Raw genomic sequence first — 16,328 nt, 5'->3', positions numbered from 1 at the left:
TTTGGACGCCGAAATTATCGATGTTACATATTTCCCGTTACGTTTATTTGCAAACGTCGTTGAAACGACGAGGCGAAGATTGAATTTTTGTCAAAAGAAAATTCTTCTAGTCATTTGACACACTATATTAGTCTTTTTAACGACTTCGTACGAGCGGTTTTTCCGCAATTAATCGAAAAGTCATTTTTACAGCGGCTTGCTATAGGGATTAAGGAGTTAAGATTTTCAAGCATTCTGATAAGGCTAGATAATGTACTAAATAACGTATTATCAAAATTTCAAAAAAATTATAAAAAAGCCTACGCAGCAAATACTTTGAAAGAAAAATACATGTTTTATTTTTATCTCGATCTTAGTGCAATCATTCAAATAGTTGCTAACTGTATACTGTACATACATACTTTATCTCATATAGCCTAAGAAAAAAGAGGAAATTTATTGAATGATAATCGCATAAAAGTGCTTAATCACAGATTCCATTTCCTTATCCATAAAGGCGTGGCAAATGCAACGTTTATTACTTGCTGATAATTTCTTCATCGTGTTTATTTCTCCAGATAAATGCATTACTTCTATTTCAATCCTCCTTTTGCTGTTTTTTTTTTCTTCTTCTGTACAAACATTATATATATTCCACTACTCAAACATATTTTTAATTCCCCTTCGTATTTCTTACAAGCGCTTGCATTATTATTGATACCCAGAAATTGTACGACTCTCTCTGACTCTATTATAAGAGGTAACAGATTCATCGCTATCATTAGCATAGAGGTCTCTGCGTTGCAATAATTAACGCTGCTTTCATCACGAATTAGTTTTGGAAGTAACCTTTGAAATCATACAAATAATTACAAACAGTATATAACGTAAATCTTTTATCTCTTTTCAAATTCACTGATTAATGCATTTGTGAAATTCCAACCAAATCTCAACCAAGCTAACTTATAGATATTTCATCACTTGGCTTTATCATCCCTATCACTAATAAGCGTACAAACATCATGCCGTTAAAGGCTTGCAGGGCAGATAGCATTTATTTTTGTCGAAATGTAGAAAGTAAAGATATACCGACCATCTTAGCACGATATCGGAAAACAGAAAATTATTGTGTGTTGCTTCAAAAACGTGAACGATTCGTTAAGATCGAAAAATTATTACATTTTCAGCTCTTTGTGTGCGTGTAGTATAATGTATGCTTTTTGTATAGCAAAAGAATTCTCGTATTTGCATATTTCTAGTCACAGTTTGATTTTCTTTACTTTTGTAACAATTTGATTCATGTGCAAAATAATCGATAAAATAATAATCGATAAAAACTTGGTGTAAAACTTGAATAACAACCGCGATTCAATCAAGCTGGGATCTCAATCGACGATATCACTGATCTCTTTCCACGTACCTTATAATTTCGCATGTAACGCGAGGCAAGTGTCATGCGATCGTATCAATATACCATGTTCATTTCCTTCGCTTTTATTTCTCAAATGATACACGCGAACGTTTTTAATGAATTACATGCAACATCTTTCCGTAAAGGCAAACCTTTCATTTACGATCGTTACTTTATAATCTTTTATGCTTCATTAGAGTACTCTGTATCAGGATTGAAAAATATATTTTCTCTGTGTAAAGTAGTTACAAACTTTGTATCACAGGTCTATGATACGCGTTATATGAAAGATAATATGTGATATATGATATATGAAAGATAAAACTTCTTGACGAAGAAAATTCTGATGTCAATTTTGACTCTTTGTGAATTTCATATGTTTTTTCTTGTTTCAATATATTTATTGCTACTACACTATTTTGATACATAAATGCATCTATCAAAAGTTTATGTAAAGTTTCATCGACGACGACTCGAATCCTTCGGCTTATCACAAGCAATATTCGCGTTGTTATGATAAATCATGAAAATAAATGAAAATTGAAACATAGAAAATATCAATACCATCGTCGCGTCATTTCTACAAAAAGACGAAAATTTTAAAATTCAAACAAATGTCTTTAAGCTCTACGATAACGAGAGTGGTGTTCGGTTAAGAAGCATATATTAATAGGACATACAAAGAAGCATATGCAAATGCACAGTCAACGTCGAAGTGGTCAACGTCGTGTCTGTTTCGTTCCCCTCTAATTTTCCCCCAAGAAACGCCAAACAAACGCTGCTCCCTGTTCAAACTATCTTCGTAACTTGTGTGAACACAGCCTTGGAAGCCCGATTCTTTACCATAATAAAAGAAAAATGTGTTAATCGTGGCTATTCAAGAAGGATTTGCAAGACAAGAAGAGCTCTAAGTTCGACTTATGACGTACGACCCTGAGATCCCGAACCTTCTCCGTGTCAGTTCTAAAGTATCGAGTATTCAAGGTGAAATAAACGTATAAACAGGCCGTATTGGAAGAAAAAAAGGAAACTTTGGTCGCGCAAGTCCACATACATATGCAAGTCAAACGATGCATTATTCCTTGACCTGACCTAACGGAGGCTCCTTTCATATTCATTAGGAGAATTTGGACCGCGAAAAGCGCCCGCATACTCTCGCTATCCTTTTTCCTTATTTACAAATCATTAAGACGTATAATACCAATTTTATATTAAAGCGATAAAAAATATATCTTGTTCGTATAGTAAAATGGATAAGCGGCGCAAGGAGCAAATACTGAAATATACAAACGAAGAAGCGGAAGAAATTTAACATTAGAATGATTTAAAAAGTAGAATGTTCTTAAATTAAAGAATGGAAACGGAAAGTTATTTAAATGCCTTACTTCCTCCTTCTCCTCGCTGTCTAAAACCGAGGTTACCGAACACTGCACCGGGACCAAAAAACAGTTTATCGCGAACAGAATCGACTTAAAAAAATGTCAGCGGAGGCTGGAAAGACAAATGCATAACGCGTGTGCATCGATTAGCATTTAGACAGTGTGCATCGAAAGCTTTTCGGTATCAGTCGCATATCTGAAAGGGTCCTATGAATAATATGCAACGATGCGACACCAAACTGCTTCGACACATGCATCAACGAACGAACTTTTGTTTATTCCTCTCGTTTAAGTTTCCTCATAAAAAAACGATCGTGGAAACATTTTGAATTCAAAGTCTATTCGAATCTCGTACATCGAACTTTCGATAATTTTCAGGAATACGGAATAATATTTCATCGACCACTGCATCCACGAAAGGATTGGATTTCGTCTCACGATCATTTTATCGCTATAAGATACCGACTTTATACATTTTAAACGTTGGAGAATTTTTTTCCCCAAAATGATGGCACGATCGCGCGATGCGCCTTTGCCAGAACAGAACTGTGAACGTTGACGCGTCTTTTTGTATTATGCGAAACAAAAAGAAAACATACGATCTGTTTGGAGTAGGTAAAGAATTGACTTTTAGATGAAAGAACTTTGAACGGCATGAAGCCAGGTCGAAAGGTGAATCTTTCCTTTTTCTCCTCTTCCACCTTGTCCCCTCCTTTCTTTCCCTTATATGGGGAAACTTATGGTAAGATAAAAACCTATTTGTAGTCTTTTGTCAAGACGATACGTGGCCATAATAACAGCTCATTGAATAATTTGTATAGAAGTATGGTAATGCATGACGACGGACTTTCGAATCAATTGACGGGCGAAAGCTATTTCTCTATTGACTCGGGCCGAATAAATTTTTACGTTTTCAAAACAATTCTCTGTTTTCAAAACGTAATAATCTGTTTTACAGTTGAAGTGGATAATTATTTCATGAACGAATTATTCCACGAAGCATTGTAAGTTGAGACAGTCGTCTCTTTTTTAACGAGTTAATAGTTCAACTCATTATGAACTTTCATGACAAATTCTTGAATTACTTTTATATTCACGAAGCTGCTGTTTCATTAATTCCACTTTAATCCCTTCATAGTTTGTATCGTTACATTTTCAGAAACTATTCAACTTTTACAACGTTTAAGCTACTTTTGTAGTAGCAGTTATAGATAAACTTTCCTTTCCTTTAACTGTCGACTAAATTACGTCATAATGCACGATAGAACAAATTTTAAACTATCGAATTTGGAATGGCATATGACAAAAAAAAAAAAAAAAGGAAAAAAAGAAAACAAGGCGTTTCAATACGAATTCAATTTGCCCTTCTGTATCAGTACAGTGGAGTAAATTGAATTGAATTGAATTGAATTGAATTGAGATATCCCTGAGTCGGTTCATCCCGGAGTCGGGCGGTTTTTACGTGGATAAAAACAACAAACGAAATATACACGGAACACGTGAGAGAGTTTACGAGGGTTTACATAATCTCGGCAATTTCTATGGAATGACAAGGCTTTTATAAAGTCTCAATTCACCGTAAAATCTTGACATCCTTTCTATCAGGTGTGAGCAATTTGAAAACCGAATATGCCGTTTTCTTTCTCTTCCCCCAAGAGAACCGCAATTGATCATAATTTCGATTGCATAAGTACACCATCCCCACCATAGGTCCCTTTTCCCTAGATTTTTTTTCTTCCCTCTTTCGCGCCCGCGCGGTTCCACGGCCAAGCGGCGCCATGTTACTTGCATTGTTCACGACATACGGAATACTTATGTAAACGTGTATAACAATACTAAGTTACATACTAATGATACGCTGCTTACCAGTCGGTCGCATCCTGCTTCGAGTCGACTCAAACTCGCGAAGGAACGTCAACGTGGCACGACTCACGTGTATTTCTTTGGTAGTAGCTATTCGATCGATCGAGCTCACCTATGAAATCATTAAAATCGATGCGTTAATTGATCGTGTATTCAAAAGGAGATTTCGGATGAAATACGATCGAATAATCGCTTCTTCCCCACAAAGATTGCATGCATCCGAATTGGTTGCTGAAATGCAACTTTGCAATTACATTTCGATGTTTAATACTTTCGATTTCGATAATTAATATCCTTTTTAATCGTGTAAGACTTACTAATATCAATTTAAATCAGACACGTGATCCTCGCGAGTTCGTTCACGCGACCACGATGTACTTTTAACTGTGTACTGTACCTTTTTACGAAAGTATAATACGTACATAGTTGAATTAACCATCGAAACATCGTTATACGATAATTTAAAATTTGTCATATTTAATCAGCAGATTCAAAATTCCCTTGATCCAAGTTTGGAAAGCGATATAACCTTTTTCGCGCGATATAACGGAATAATCGCGAGTTTCCTCCCGGACGAAAATTACTCGCATCCGACTCGGTCGCTGAAACGTCGCGTTGCAACGCGGTATCTACCGATACTCGTCCCGGCAAATATTTTCCCATCTTAACGACGTGTACGACTCTTTTTTCCCCTTGTAGACGCTCGTTTTCACAACAATTGTTGCAAAAGACGTTGCTTGATGAATTTTCAATTGGTAGAGGTTGCTCGCGTTTTCTGATGCGCTGATGCATTAATGCACGCCATGCTTTTGAAATCATCGGGATCTGTCTACAGGGCCTTCGTGAATTTTCTTAGCTCTATCTCCAACACGATCGTGTCTCCTGTATAATGTTATCATGATGGAACTTCACGTAATAAAACATCAAATTCCGACCAACCTTCAATCGTCGATAGAAAAGTATAATATAAATACGTATAAAATATTGGGTTGTTCGGAAAATGCGTAGCATTTCTGATAGTCGATATACTTTGTTGCGTAGTTGGTGAGATTAAAAGGGGATTATTTATTACGAACCTGTACCCGTTTCTGGTTGAACTAATAAGTAACAATGGGTCACTAAAAAAATTATGGATATATTATTTCACAGAACGTTAACTCTAAAGATAAAAACCTTATAATTTTAATGATCTGTTTGTTTCAGAACGATAGTAATCACGATGACGAGGGCGAGGTATTTTTTTGGGATCCGCCGTCCACGAAAAATCGAAATTCAAAAAGTCGGAATCACGTGCGACAATTGCAAGAACAACTGGCACAAGCCACCCTGAAAATACGAGATTTAGAAATCGAACTTAAACGCATTCAGAAGGTAAGATATGAAAAATCCTCTATTGTGTACAAACAAATATTTTGAACTAAGTTTCTTTTCTGAAAAATGATAATTTAATAGATTCAAAACTGATCGGCACTCGTTGCATATATAATATTTCAATTGCTCCGTGTACCTAATAATCGCATTGTCTTCTTTGTCCCACTAAACATAAACGGGATAATTACCGTTGCAATTGTTTTCAGATAATTGCGTTTAATTTTAACTCTGTAGCGACGCCCGTTTCGCGCATATATACACGTGATAACATATGTCATTACGCGTTATCTTCAATCAATATCATATCATTGTCACCTTATTAGTTAAGATATCCACGTAAAACACTTAATTCACTATTACCGTTTTCTGAACTGCGCAATATAAATGTTAATACGTTGTCAACAGTTCGAATACATCTATCTCTTTCTATAGCATTCCCCGTAATATTTCATTTAAATATTTCATGTTAAGAAATTTTGTTTTACGATACATGGAATACTTCACCTATTAAGTAAAACCTATTAGTTAATATTAAATAACTTGTTACAATTGTTAACTCCAGGGTAACAATTCCTCTTTGAAAGATGAACTCACCGATGGCCATCAAAAAGCGGAATTCTTAAGAGCAAAGCAAGATATGGTGAACCGTATAATACAAATGGAAGAAAAGGTAGGTATATATATATCTTAGTAATTCCTCGTAAAAGTAAAACGAAGAAATAACTTATTTCGAAAAATCTGTACCCAAGGAAGCTAGATTTTTTTTTTTACTTAGAGGATATATTTCGACCTTCGAGTTTGTTAGCATGATTAAGAAACATCCCTAATGAATCACTGTGCTTAATTGGACGAATTTAAGATTACTAACATGTTAGTGCAACAAATATATGATTATGAAAATAAGAAGTTTCATTCTGAATAAAACGAAACGCGATGTAATTCTTCGAGTTACTTAATTTTAAACGATGCGGTGTATTTGAAGACCTCAGTCTGATCAAATGAAGCAAATGATCAAGCACAAAGATACTTATTTTTTTCAACTGTTAATATTGTAGTTAATACTAAAGTTAAACGCTAAATGTACCTATTCATAGTTTTTGTGAAATAAAATTTAACACACTTTTACGCTGTGAAGATCTCCTTAATGAAAATAATACATTTCTTTTTTTAACTAGTTAATTCAGTCTTTCGAAGACTTAAATATTTTCGTATTATTCTCCTAAAATAAAGAGAGGCGTTCTTCAGTTTAAAGTTTCACAAAACATTTGAAAAATTTGCTTTACAGTATTAAAACATTTTATGATGAACGATACACAGTAAAAGCAAAACTATGTTAATCAGAGCCGGGAAACCGAGAAAAACACGAGACGCATGCAATCGGATGAAATAGCGTTGATCAACGATTTCCGTACGGTGCTGTCCAAATTGAACTCCCTCGAGAAGCTGGATTTAGTTCGTGGCGCGCTAAAAGCGCTGGAAACTGAGAACGAGAAATATAGCGAGGCTAATAAACAAGAAAAGTCTGACTTCGATGAGAAGTTTAAGAGGCCCAACAGCGTCAGCCACGAGACCGCCGCGTTGAAGCCTAATTTCGACGTGAGTTCGGAGAACCACATGCGAGATGAGTTTATCAAGGTATCAAGCAACAAAGAATCAGAATTGTACAAGAAAATCGAGGAACTTCAGGAAGAAAATAAAAGATTATTCGCCAGTGTAGAAGAATTGGATCAGCAGCATGAACAATCGATAGGTAAGCATGTCTTTAACCCTTTCCATCTGATAATGCTAGTACTTTCTTCTATTTTCTTAAAAACTTGATATAAAATAAATGATTGGTCTTTTTCATTTTCCTTTTAACCATTAGAAAAACTACTGTCCCTCAAGGAAGAGGTCGAAAAAAAACACCAGTGCCTTCAAAACGCTTACGAACAGCTTTACGTAGACTACAACCAGGCTCAAGATAAAGTCGTCCAACTGGAAGGTAAACTCGTGGAATTCAGCACGCTGATACGAGCAGAAACTGTCGACCATACCGTACAAACTAACAGTTTAGAGAGCGTAGATAAACATATCCAAACAAATGACCTAGAAATGGAAGAAAACGAATCGACCGACGAGCAGTATGAGGGAAATGTGGTCGACGAATTAACCAAGAGGGTCAAGAATATTTTGAAGAGTTCCTTTGTAGAAATAGAACCGGATGAGTCGATTTTCGAGGCTCTGGCGAAGCAGTACATTGACGTGAAATGGACGAAAGACGTGGTGGAATCGGAAACTGAATGGTTGCACGAGGAGGTGAAGCGTCTTCAAGTAGAAAATTCCGCGTTGCGCAAGAAAAACTCGTTAAGAAAGAAAAATGCGATGTTACGAAGTACTTGTCCAAACGAAACACGATTAAAGAATCAAGGCCAGTCGCCACCTGCATCTCGAACGAGAAAATCAGCAAAATTAGAAAATATTCCAGAAGATATCGAGGATACGTTTAATACAATGGAAAATCTGAATCGGAAATTGCATACGACATTGGATGAGAATGACAAGTTACGAAAGAAGATCGATTTATTGGAGAACACGGAGAAAGAAACGCAGGAACAGCTGAGAATATCATTGGAGAAATGCAAGTATTTAGATGAGAACATCAAATTAGTCGAGGAGCTGAAATTCGATCTTGAGAACATGAGACGAGAATTGAAAACGTCCGTTTCCAATGGAAAACAATTAGAAAACAGTTTGGCGATTCTGCGAGGTATGAGAGACGAAATTCAGAAGGAAAACGAGGAAGTGTCTCGAAGAAATGAACAGTTAGAAATAGAGATCTCGCAGTGGCGTGAAAGTAATTCAGAGACAGGGAATAACGATACGTTAAAAGATCTTCAGGAACAATTAGCCAAAGCTAATCGCGAGAAAGATGACTTAGACTACGACATATTAAACATGAGAAAAGAATTGGACGAAGCGTTCAACCAAATAGAGTTGAAAGAAAGTTACATAGCGAAGATGAGTCAAGAGAACGAAAGTTTAACGAAAGAAAAGATTTCCTGGTTGGAACAGTTAACTGCCATTCAAGACGAGTCCAACGATAAATTAGACTTGGTAAACACGGAAAAATCTTTGTTAGAGCAAGAACAGACGGAATTGAAAGAAAAAGTAGCGAATAATGAAAAAGTGATAAATGAAATTAGGGAACGATTACGAGAATCGGAAGAAAGGTACGTAGAATTAAACAGTGAATTTTTGTCGATGAAGAAAACGACCGAGAAGCTTCAATTGGAAAAAGAAAATTTGCAAAACGAAATAAAGAAACGCGAAGAATTAAAGAGTGAATTAGAGCTTAGCGAGTTAACTGAAAAATTTTGTTCCATGCAGAACGATTATGCTCAAATGGAGAATAAAATAGAAACATTACGTTTGAAAGAGAGGGAATTGATAAAATTACAAGAGAGTTTCGCCACCGTTGCCGAAGAAAATGAAACTTTAAAAACGAGATACGAAATAGCCAGGGATAGCTGTATCAAGTTGGAGCATAATATTGCATATCTACAAGCGGAGAAAAAAGAGTTATTAAATCGTATAAATGAAAATGTCTATGATAAGGAAAAGCAACAAATTACAGCTATTTTAGAGGAAAAGATACGAGAAAATGATACATTGAAGGATGACAACAGTAAATTAATGGCAGAAATCATCAATTCGCAAAAGAAATTACAAAAGGCAATTGACGAAAATACAGAATCAGCTGATATGGCCAAAGAAACGATAGAAAGTCTATCTCATCTTATTAGAGAAAAAGACGAAGAGATTAATAACCTGAAAAGCGCACTCTATCTTGCAAAGACTGATACAGAAACACTCGATTTTGCGACTATAAAGAACGAAAGGGACGAACTTGTGAAACTTGTAACCGTCAAACACAATGAAAATGTGCAATATCATGACGAAATTCAAAGGTTGACGCACCTCTTGAACGAACAAACATCGCGAGGTCAGAACTTGCTAACAGAGAAAGACTTAAATGTCTCTGAATTAAAGGACATAGCTACTCTGCAGCATGAACTGCGGACAGTCGAACAACGTTTGAGAAATGCCGAAGAATCGAACAGCAAAGACACTTGCGGGATCGTCGAACACTCAACGCAAACAACGGAAATTGCGATTCTTAATGAGAAATGTAACGCGTTGGAAGCAGCTCTAATTCAAGAGCAATCGAACAATAGAATGCTACAGAATCAACTTAGCGAAAGCCAAGGCAAAGAAGCGAACGCCGCAAAGGAGTTAGAAAGGCTACGAGCACATTTGGTTGAAATGGAATCAAGCTATACGGAAGACGCCTTACTTGCGGAGGAAACGCGAAAAGAATTAGAAGTGAAATTACAGCAGGCTGAAGAAAAAATGAAGAGCAGTTCAAACGCGTATACGTCCGCGAGTATAAGAGCAAATCAGCAAGTGGAAACGTTACAACAACAAATGGCGTTGATTGTTCAACAAAGGGATGATATACAAAATAAGTTAGCTATCGCTGAAGATAAGATCTTATCACAGACTACGTCCTTAACTAATTTACAGATAGTCTTGGAACAATTCCAACGAGGTAACTTAAAATATTTCATAATCTCTGTACACAACGTGTCTTATACGAAATTATCGATTATTATTGTTGTTGTTGTTGTTGTTGCCATTATTATTATTAATTTTATTTAATTATTAATTTTATAATTAATAATTTTCATTTACAATTTTTAGATAAGGAAAAAGATATCATAGCGGCAACTGAGAGAATTCAATCTAAACTAATCGAATCCCATAAAAAACAAGAAGAATTGGCCAATGATGTCACAATTCTTAAGGTATACTTATATAATTGTATGTTTATACATAAATATTAAAAAATTGCTTATCTAATAGTTAATAGGGAAATATATAATTTTTTTAATAATTGTTAATAGGAACAATTAGCTGAAGCTAAAGAATGCTTACAAGCAGCATCCAGATTAAGCGAACAACTCGATAAAAAAACAGAACGAATCGAACAGCTAAACCAAGAAGGTACTCGATTCTATTATTACTACAAAATATTACCTTTGCCTGCATCTTGTTTCTTTTATATTTTGCATGATTAGAATTTTTTTCAATTAATTCTTCAATCATTATTTATCGATAGCAAATTTACACAATTTTTATACGTTCATAAAGAAAATTCATATTTCCAAATTCACAAAATATCAATACATACATTCAACGCAATTAATTTTGAGATATGTTAGATAATATAGTTTTAAAAAATTATTGTTAAATGTGAGGAAATAATATGCACATGTGCTTCTTTGGTGTGGATTATAAATATTCGGGATTTTTACATGTGGTTTTTGATGTAATTTACAAAATAAAGTTTCAAGTATCAAGAAACTCAATGTATTATAATTAAATATCTAAATTTTTTAGGTAGAATAAAGCTTGGTATTATTTAATTATTAAAATTTGCAATATATATTGCTATGTAACATCAATGCTAAATATTGAGAATAAATTGAAGTATTGAGAATAATTCCCTAATTTTCATATTAATTTTTTTATATGAAGTATTTTATTTTTATTTACACTTTCAAATATGCTTACATTTAAATTTTTTAGATGAATTAATCTCATATAATTTAGATTTTACAAACTGTATTGTACCTAGATTAAATTTACAAATATTTTCTAGCATGTTCTAACTTTTTACTAATATGCAAAATAATAAATATATAATCGCACAAATTGTGTATCATTACTGACCATATGCAATGAAGAATACAAAAAGTGTTAATATTGGACTAAAGTATCGGTATAATGCATTTGATCAACAATATGTATATTGATCCTTAAAATCCCGTTTCAACATAAAGTAGAAAAGCACATGCGATTTTTTTTATGCATAAGAATTTGGTGCTATAATAGCTTGCCTATACACAAAATATCACACATGTTCTAATTATAATTTATGCACTGGTGAAATGGTTAAATCCCACTCTATTATCATCAGTTTGAATGTGACCTGTGACTAATCTGCAAAAAGCAAACACGTAAACAATCCGGTGATGTAGTCAAATATCAGCTGGTAATTCTGGGATTTTGACAATAGCCCAGGATTCTTGCTGGTATCCGGCTACGAACTGGACAATCGCCTTAGCGCACTAAATCACATCTTCGTTGGCTCATGCATTGCCACTGGTGCTGGTACCTTCTCCTGTTTTTCTACTTATAAATTCCTATATACTAACATATAAAATATTGTTAGATAGCAAGGGCACAAAAATAAAAAAATTTGTTGTATGGTTTCTTTTCATTTATGTGTAAATTATATTTTATAATCTAATTTATGATATAATTTTTTGTTTATATCATCGAGGACTATATCAATATTGTTAAACACTCTTTTTATATATACATTACATCCACATTCGATAGTTAATTTATTTTTTCAATTTATACAACTGGAATGTTGGTGCACACATAGTATGAGAGTTGTATAATATTTTAATCTCTTAATTCTTAAGAACAATACTGATGACCATGAATTTACAATACTACTGCAACCATCACACTAAGTAATAGTAGTAATGTATGATGATATATGTATTTTTATAACTGTAATCTGTAACTATAATCTGTAAGCTATAACTATAATCTGTAAACGAAATACAAGTGAACTACGTATTGTAGCTTGAAAGAGTAGCCTCTGTAGCTTGAAAGTTAAGTTTAGCACTCAAATACATCACAAATAAATTAAGACATTTAGTCATACATGTACATATGTTGAAATAATACGTAATACATAAACAGATCTATATAAACATAAAGTTTGGTAGCGTCAGTGTGGGTAATCTCATGCGGTAACTGTGAGCGTGTGAATTGTAAAAGCTCATATTACCTCGTGGGGTTTCCCACCCGTTACCATTATCCTACAAGGATGAAAAAATGTAGTTAAAGGTTTTCACTATCTATGACCTATTTTTATTTTACCTTTAATCATTAATACTACTAAAATTGTAATTTATTTAATTTTTGTCAAAGTAAACTGCCAGAGGTAAAACTAATGTAGCCATTGCAAATTATATTAATTTGTAAAATAAAGTACACGATCATTTATTTATAAAGAATTATAATGAAATCATATTAGAATAGCTATTGTACTTTAATGTAATGTATTGTAACATACTAAAGTACTTATTATATTAATATAGCTTTCTTACTTCTAGTGGCATGCGTCATAGTTTGCTAGTATGGCATGATAAATGAAGAATGCAGCATGAGCAACTAAGACATGGGTGTGAGTATTACATCAGGTACTGGTGTGATATTCAGACAACCAGTACTTGTGTTATACTTACGCTCATGTCTTTTCAACCTCCAAATCCGCCAACTTTACAACGCTGGAATGCACATGACTAGAAATGAAACATCCAACATGCTAAACTTTTCCTTAAGCAGTTAATAATTCTACTGAAATTACATTTTTAAACATATAATTGATTCAAAATATTGTAAAAATTATTTTATGATATTTAATGATCTCTTTTCTGTTACTCCCTTTCATGATTAACTCAGAATATTATAATAATTATTTTCTGACATTTAATGATCTTTTTTCTATTACTCCCTTTCTTACATGGTTTGTCATATATTTCTAGTGGACCGGTTAACAAATCTTGTAAACACTGCCGATCACAGGATAGAAGAGGCAAAGCAAAGTGGAGAGGGAAAAATTGATAAGTTAGTATTTATTTCATACATCTATGAATATTTTTTGTAAAGAAAATTAGAATTTTAAACTTTAGTTATTTTTATAAATTTAAATTTATCTATTGTTTTGTATAAAATTATCGTAAAAAAGATTTTCTTTAATTGTAAATAAAACATTCACTTTTTTCAGGACTCTCATTAAAAACCTCCTATTGGGTTACCTGTCCTCGTCGGCAGCAGATAAATCTTCGGTGCTTAGAGTGTTTTCCACAATTTTGGATTTCAATGAAACAGAGAAGGATAAAGCAGGGTTGAGTAATACAGTCGGGCAAAATAGCTGGTTTTCTCGTTTAACTGGTGGATCTACCGATCCTAATAAGGTAAATTAATTTTTCTTTTAAAACAGGTTTTGCACTACACAATACAAGATTACTCATTAACAAATACATCAAATAAGTTTAATATTGTTCTCCATTCCACAATACATATATTCGCGGGTCTTATAAATTACTGTTGCGAGATATCGAGATACTGAATTATTTGACGCTGGTTATACATTCACGGTACGTGACATCGATCATACCATAGAAAAAATTTCCTCTCTGATCATACACACACTTGCGTATAAATATACATAATTAAATAAATATTTTTATAAAAAATATGAAATATGATATAGAAATGAAATAATTATGTTATTTAGGATCAAGAAGCGTCTTTGTCAGCAGCATTTATTAGATTTCTAGAAAACGAATCGAAACCTAAGCCACAGTTACCAGCATTACCAATTCAAACATCGGTAAGGACAGTATTTCTTTGTTTCTTGTTTACACATATATGTGATGTTTTCCATTGGACTATTTTTTTTCCTAGACATTACCACGACCTGGTCATAGTAGGCAACATTCTACGTCATCAACACAATCTACTTCGTTACTTTCCAATGTAAATTTACCAACATTCCCGGATTTTATCCCAGCCAGAAATACAGGATCTATTTTGAAAGAAGTATTGAAGGACAGCTGATATTAATAATTCTGGTATATTTTATGCTTTGTAAATTCTAAGACTGTAGCAGAAAGCAATGTTTAAAGAAGACATTTGTTTACCAAGTTCCACTTAATAAAAGTAAAGAAAAGAAATGGTTATTGCTAGATTGCGGATTGTTATGCATTTATGGCAAATTTAAAGATGCAAGAATGCATAGAATGAACATATATAAAACATTCAAAATACAATGCTTATCATTAAATTTAGGTCAAACAAACCTCTACATAGATCCTAGCCTTTTAGTTATGCTCATTAAAATGTGAATTTGCATAAATATCCGCAGTCTAATTACAAGATTAATTCTATTATTCTTTTATAAACGTTATTTTTAATAAATTTATCAATTAATTGTTAGTTACGATAATGCACTATTTCTTTAAAAATGATATGTAGTAATTCATGGTGCTTGCAACAGAAATGTTTAATGTGAATTAAAGAATTTAATTTTTCTGTTTCTTGACAATAATTAAGAAATGTAAATTGGTAAAGATATGTCATAATTAATGTAAAGCGAAAATGTTTTCAATTCAAAATAATCCGTAATTACACCGTTTCATCAAAAATATTAAGACAAAAAATTTTTTATCTCAAATTGTACAACGAATGAAATAGTAAATAGAATATATTTGCATTATTGGACTTGTTCATACTTGTTTTATGTTATTTGCAAAGATTATATTAAATTTGATCTAATCTAATTTAGAACTTAACAGGCACTAACTACAAGTTTTATTTATATCTTTATAATCTTAAACATTATAATGCTCTGAGATAAAATATTTGAGCTACTTCAGTCAATTTACATTAATTGTATATAAACTATGTATATTTAAAAAAACAAAGTGGTGGGCTAGCAATAGATAATAAATTATAAATTAATATTACATATAATATATATGATATTGTAATTGTATTGGCTAAAACTTTTAGTAAGAGTTACAAATATACAATCTTTGTATATTACTTCTATTAGATTTTACAGTTTATTTATATTGAAATATTTTAAATATGGACACATTAACATCTAAATGTAGCATAAAAATTATTGTTGCATTTTGTAATTTATTTTTCAATACTTTTTTTTATTAAATTTCATCTATATTACGTATGTATAGAATATAAGCTTATAAAAGTAATTTATTTTGTGATTTACTTTTCAATACTTTTTTTTATTAAATTTCATCTACATTACATATGTATAGAATATGAGTTTATAAAAGTTGTATTTTAATGGTTATTGTTCGATAATCTTCAATTACTATACATAATTTTTACAATTTAATAGCAGCTGAAACCTTTTTACAATTATGTATGTAGAACAAATTATTTTAACAATAATATTCTAATGTTAATATCTATAAGTTAATAGTGCAATTTAAAGTAATCCTCTCATATTTTTGAATAGCTAAAATAAATAACAATAACTTGAAAACTAATACTTTAATTTTCATATGTTTTACATAGACATTTTACAGATTAACAATCTAGAAAGCAAGGATTAAATATGAAGGATATAGATAAGTTTATATATATACATATATAGAAAGAGACTCAAA

At 32.6% G+C, this 16,328-nt stretch overlaps 1 protein-coding gene across 4 annotated transcripts in view; it reads left to right on the top strand.

Annotated features, from left to right (window-relative positions):
* Positions 1–15,092, top strand: part of LOC117240008 (thyroid receptor-interacting protein 11-like) — a 45,152-nt gene extending 30,060 nt beyond the window's left edge. For all 4 annotated transcript variants that reach the window (XM_033505833.1, XM_033505834.1, XM_033505835.1 and 1 more), the window contains 10 exons: positions 5,836–6,003; positions 6,566–6,673; positions 7,345–7,753; positions 7,868–10,591; positions 10,744–10,847; positions 10,947–11,046; positions 13,671–13,752; positions 13,913–14,102; positions 14,426–14,521; positions 14,596–15,092. In XM_033505833.1, the coding sequence (XP_033361724.1) occupies positions 5,836–6,003; positions 6,566–6,673; positions 7,345–7,753; positions 7,868–10,591; positions 10,744–10,847; positions 10,947–11,046; positions 13,671–13,752; positions 13,913–14,102; positions 14,426–14,521; positions 14,596–14,748 (4,134 nt within the window). In that variant the 3' untranslated portion in view covers positions 14,749–15,092. The remainder of the gene's footprint in view (positions 1–5,835; positions 6,004–6,565; positions 6,674–7,344; positions 7,754–7,867; positions 10,592–10,743; positions 10,848–10,946; positions 11,047–13,670; positions 13,753–13,912; positions 14,103–14,425; positions 14,522–14,595) is intronic.
* The last annotated feature ends 1,236 nt before the right edge of the window (positions 15,093–16,328 follow it).

This window comes from Bombus vosnesenskii, unplaced genomic scaffold (assembly GCF_011952255.1).
Source record: "Bombus vosnesenskii isolate JDL3184/JDL3185 unplaced genomic scaffold, Bvos_JDL3184-5_v1.1 scf7180000014535, whole genome shotgun sequence".
NCBI classification, from domain to species: Eukaryota; Metazoa; Arthropoda; class Insecta; order Hymenoptera; family Apidae; genus Bombus; species Bombus vosnesenskii.
Note: the sequence above shows the minus strand (reverse complement) of the source record. Positions and strands in the feature narration are given on the sequence as shown.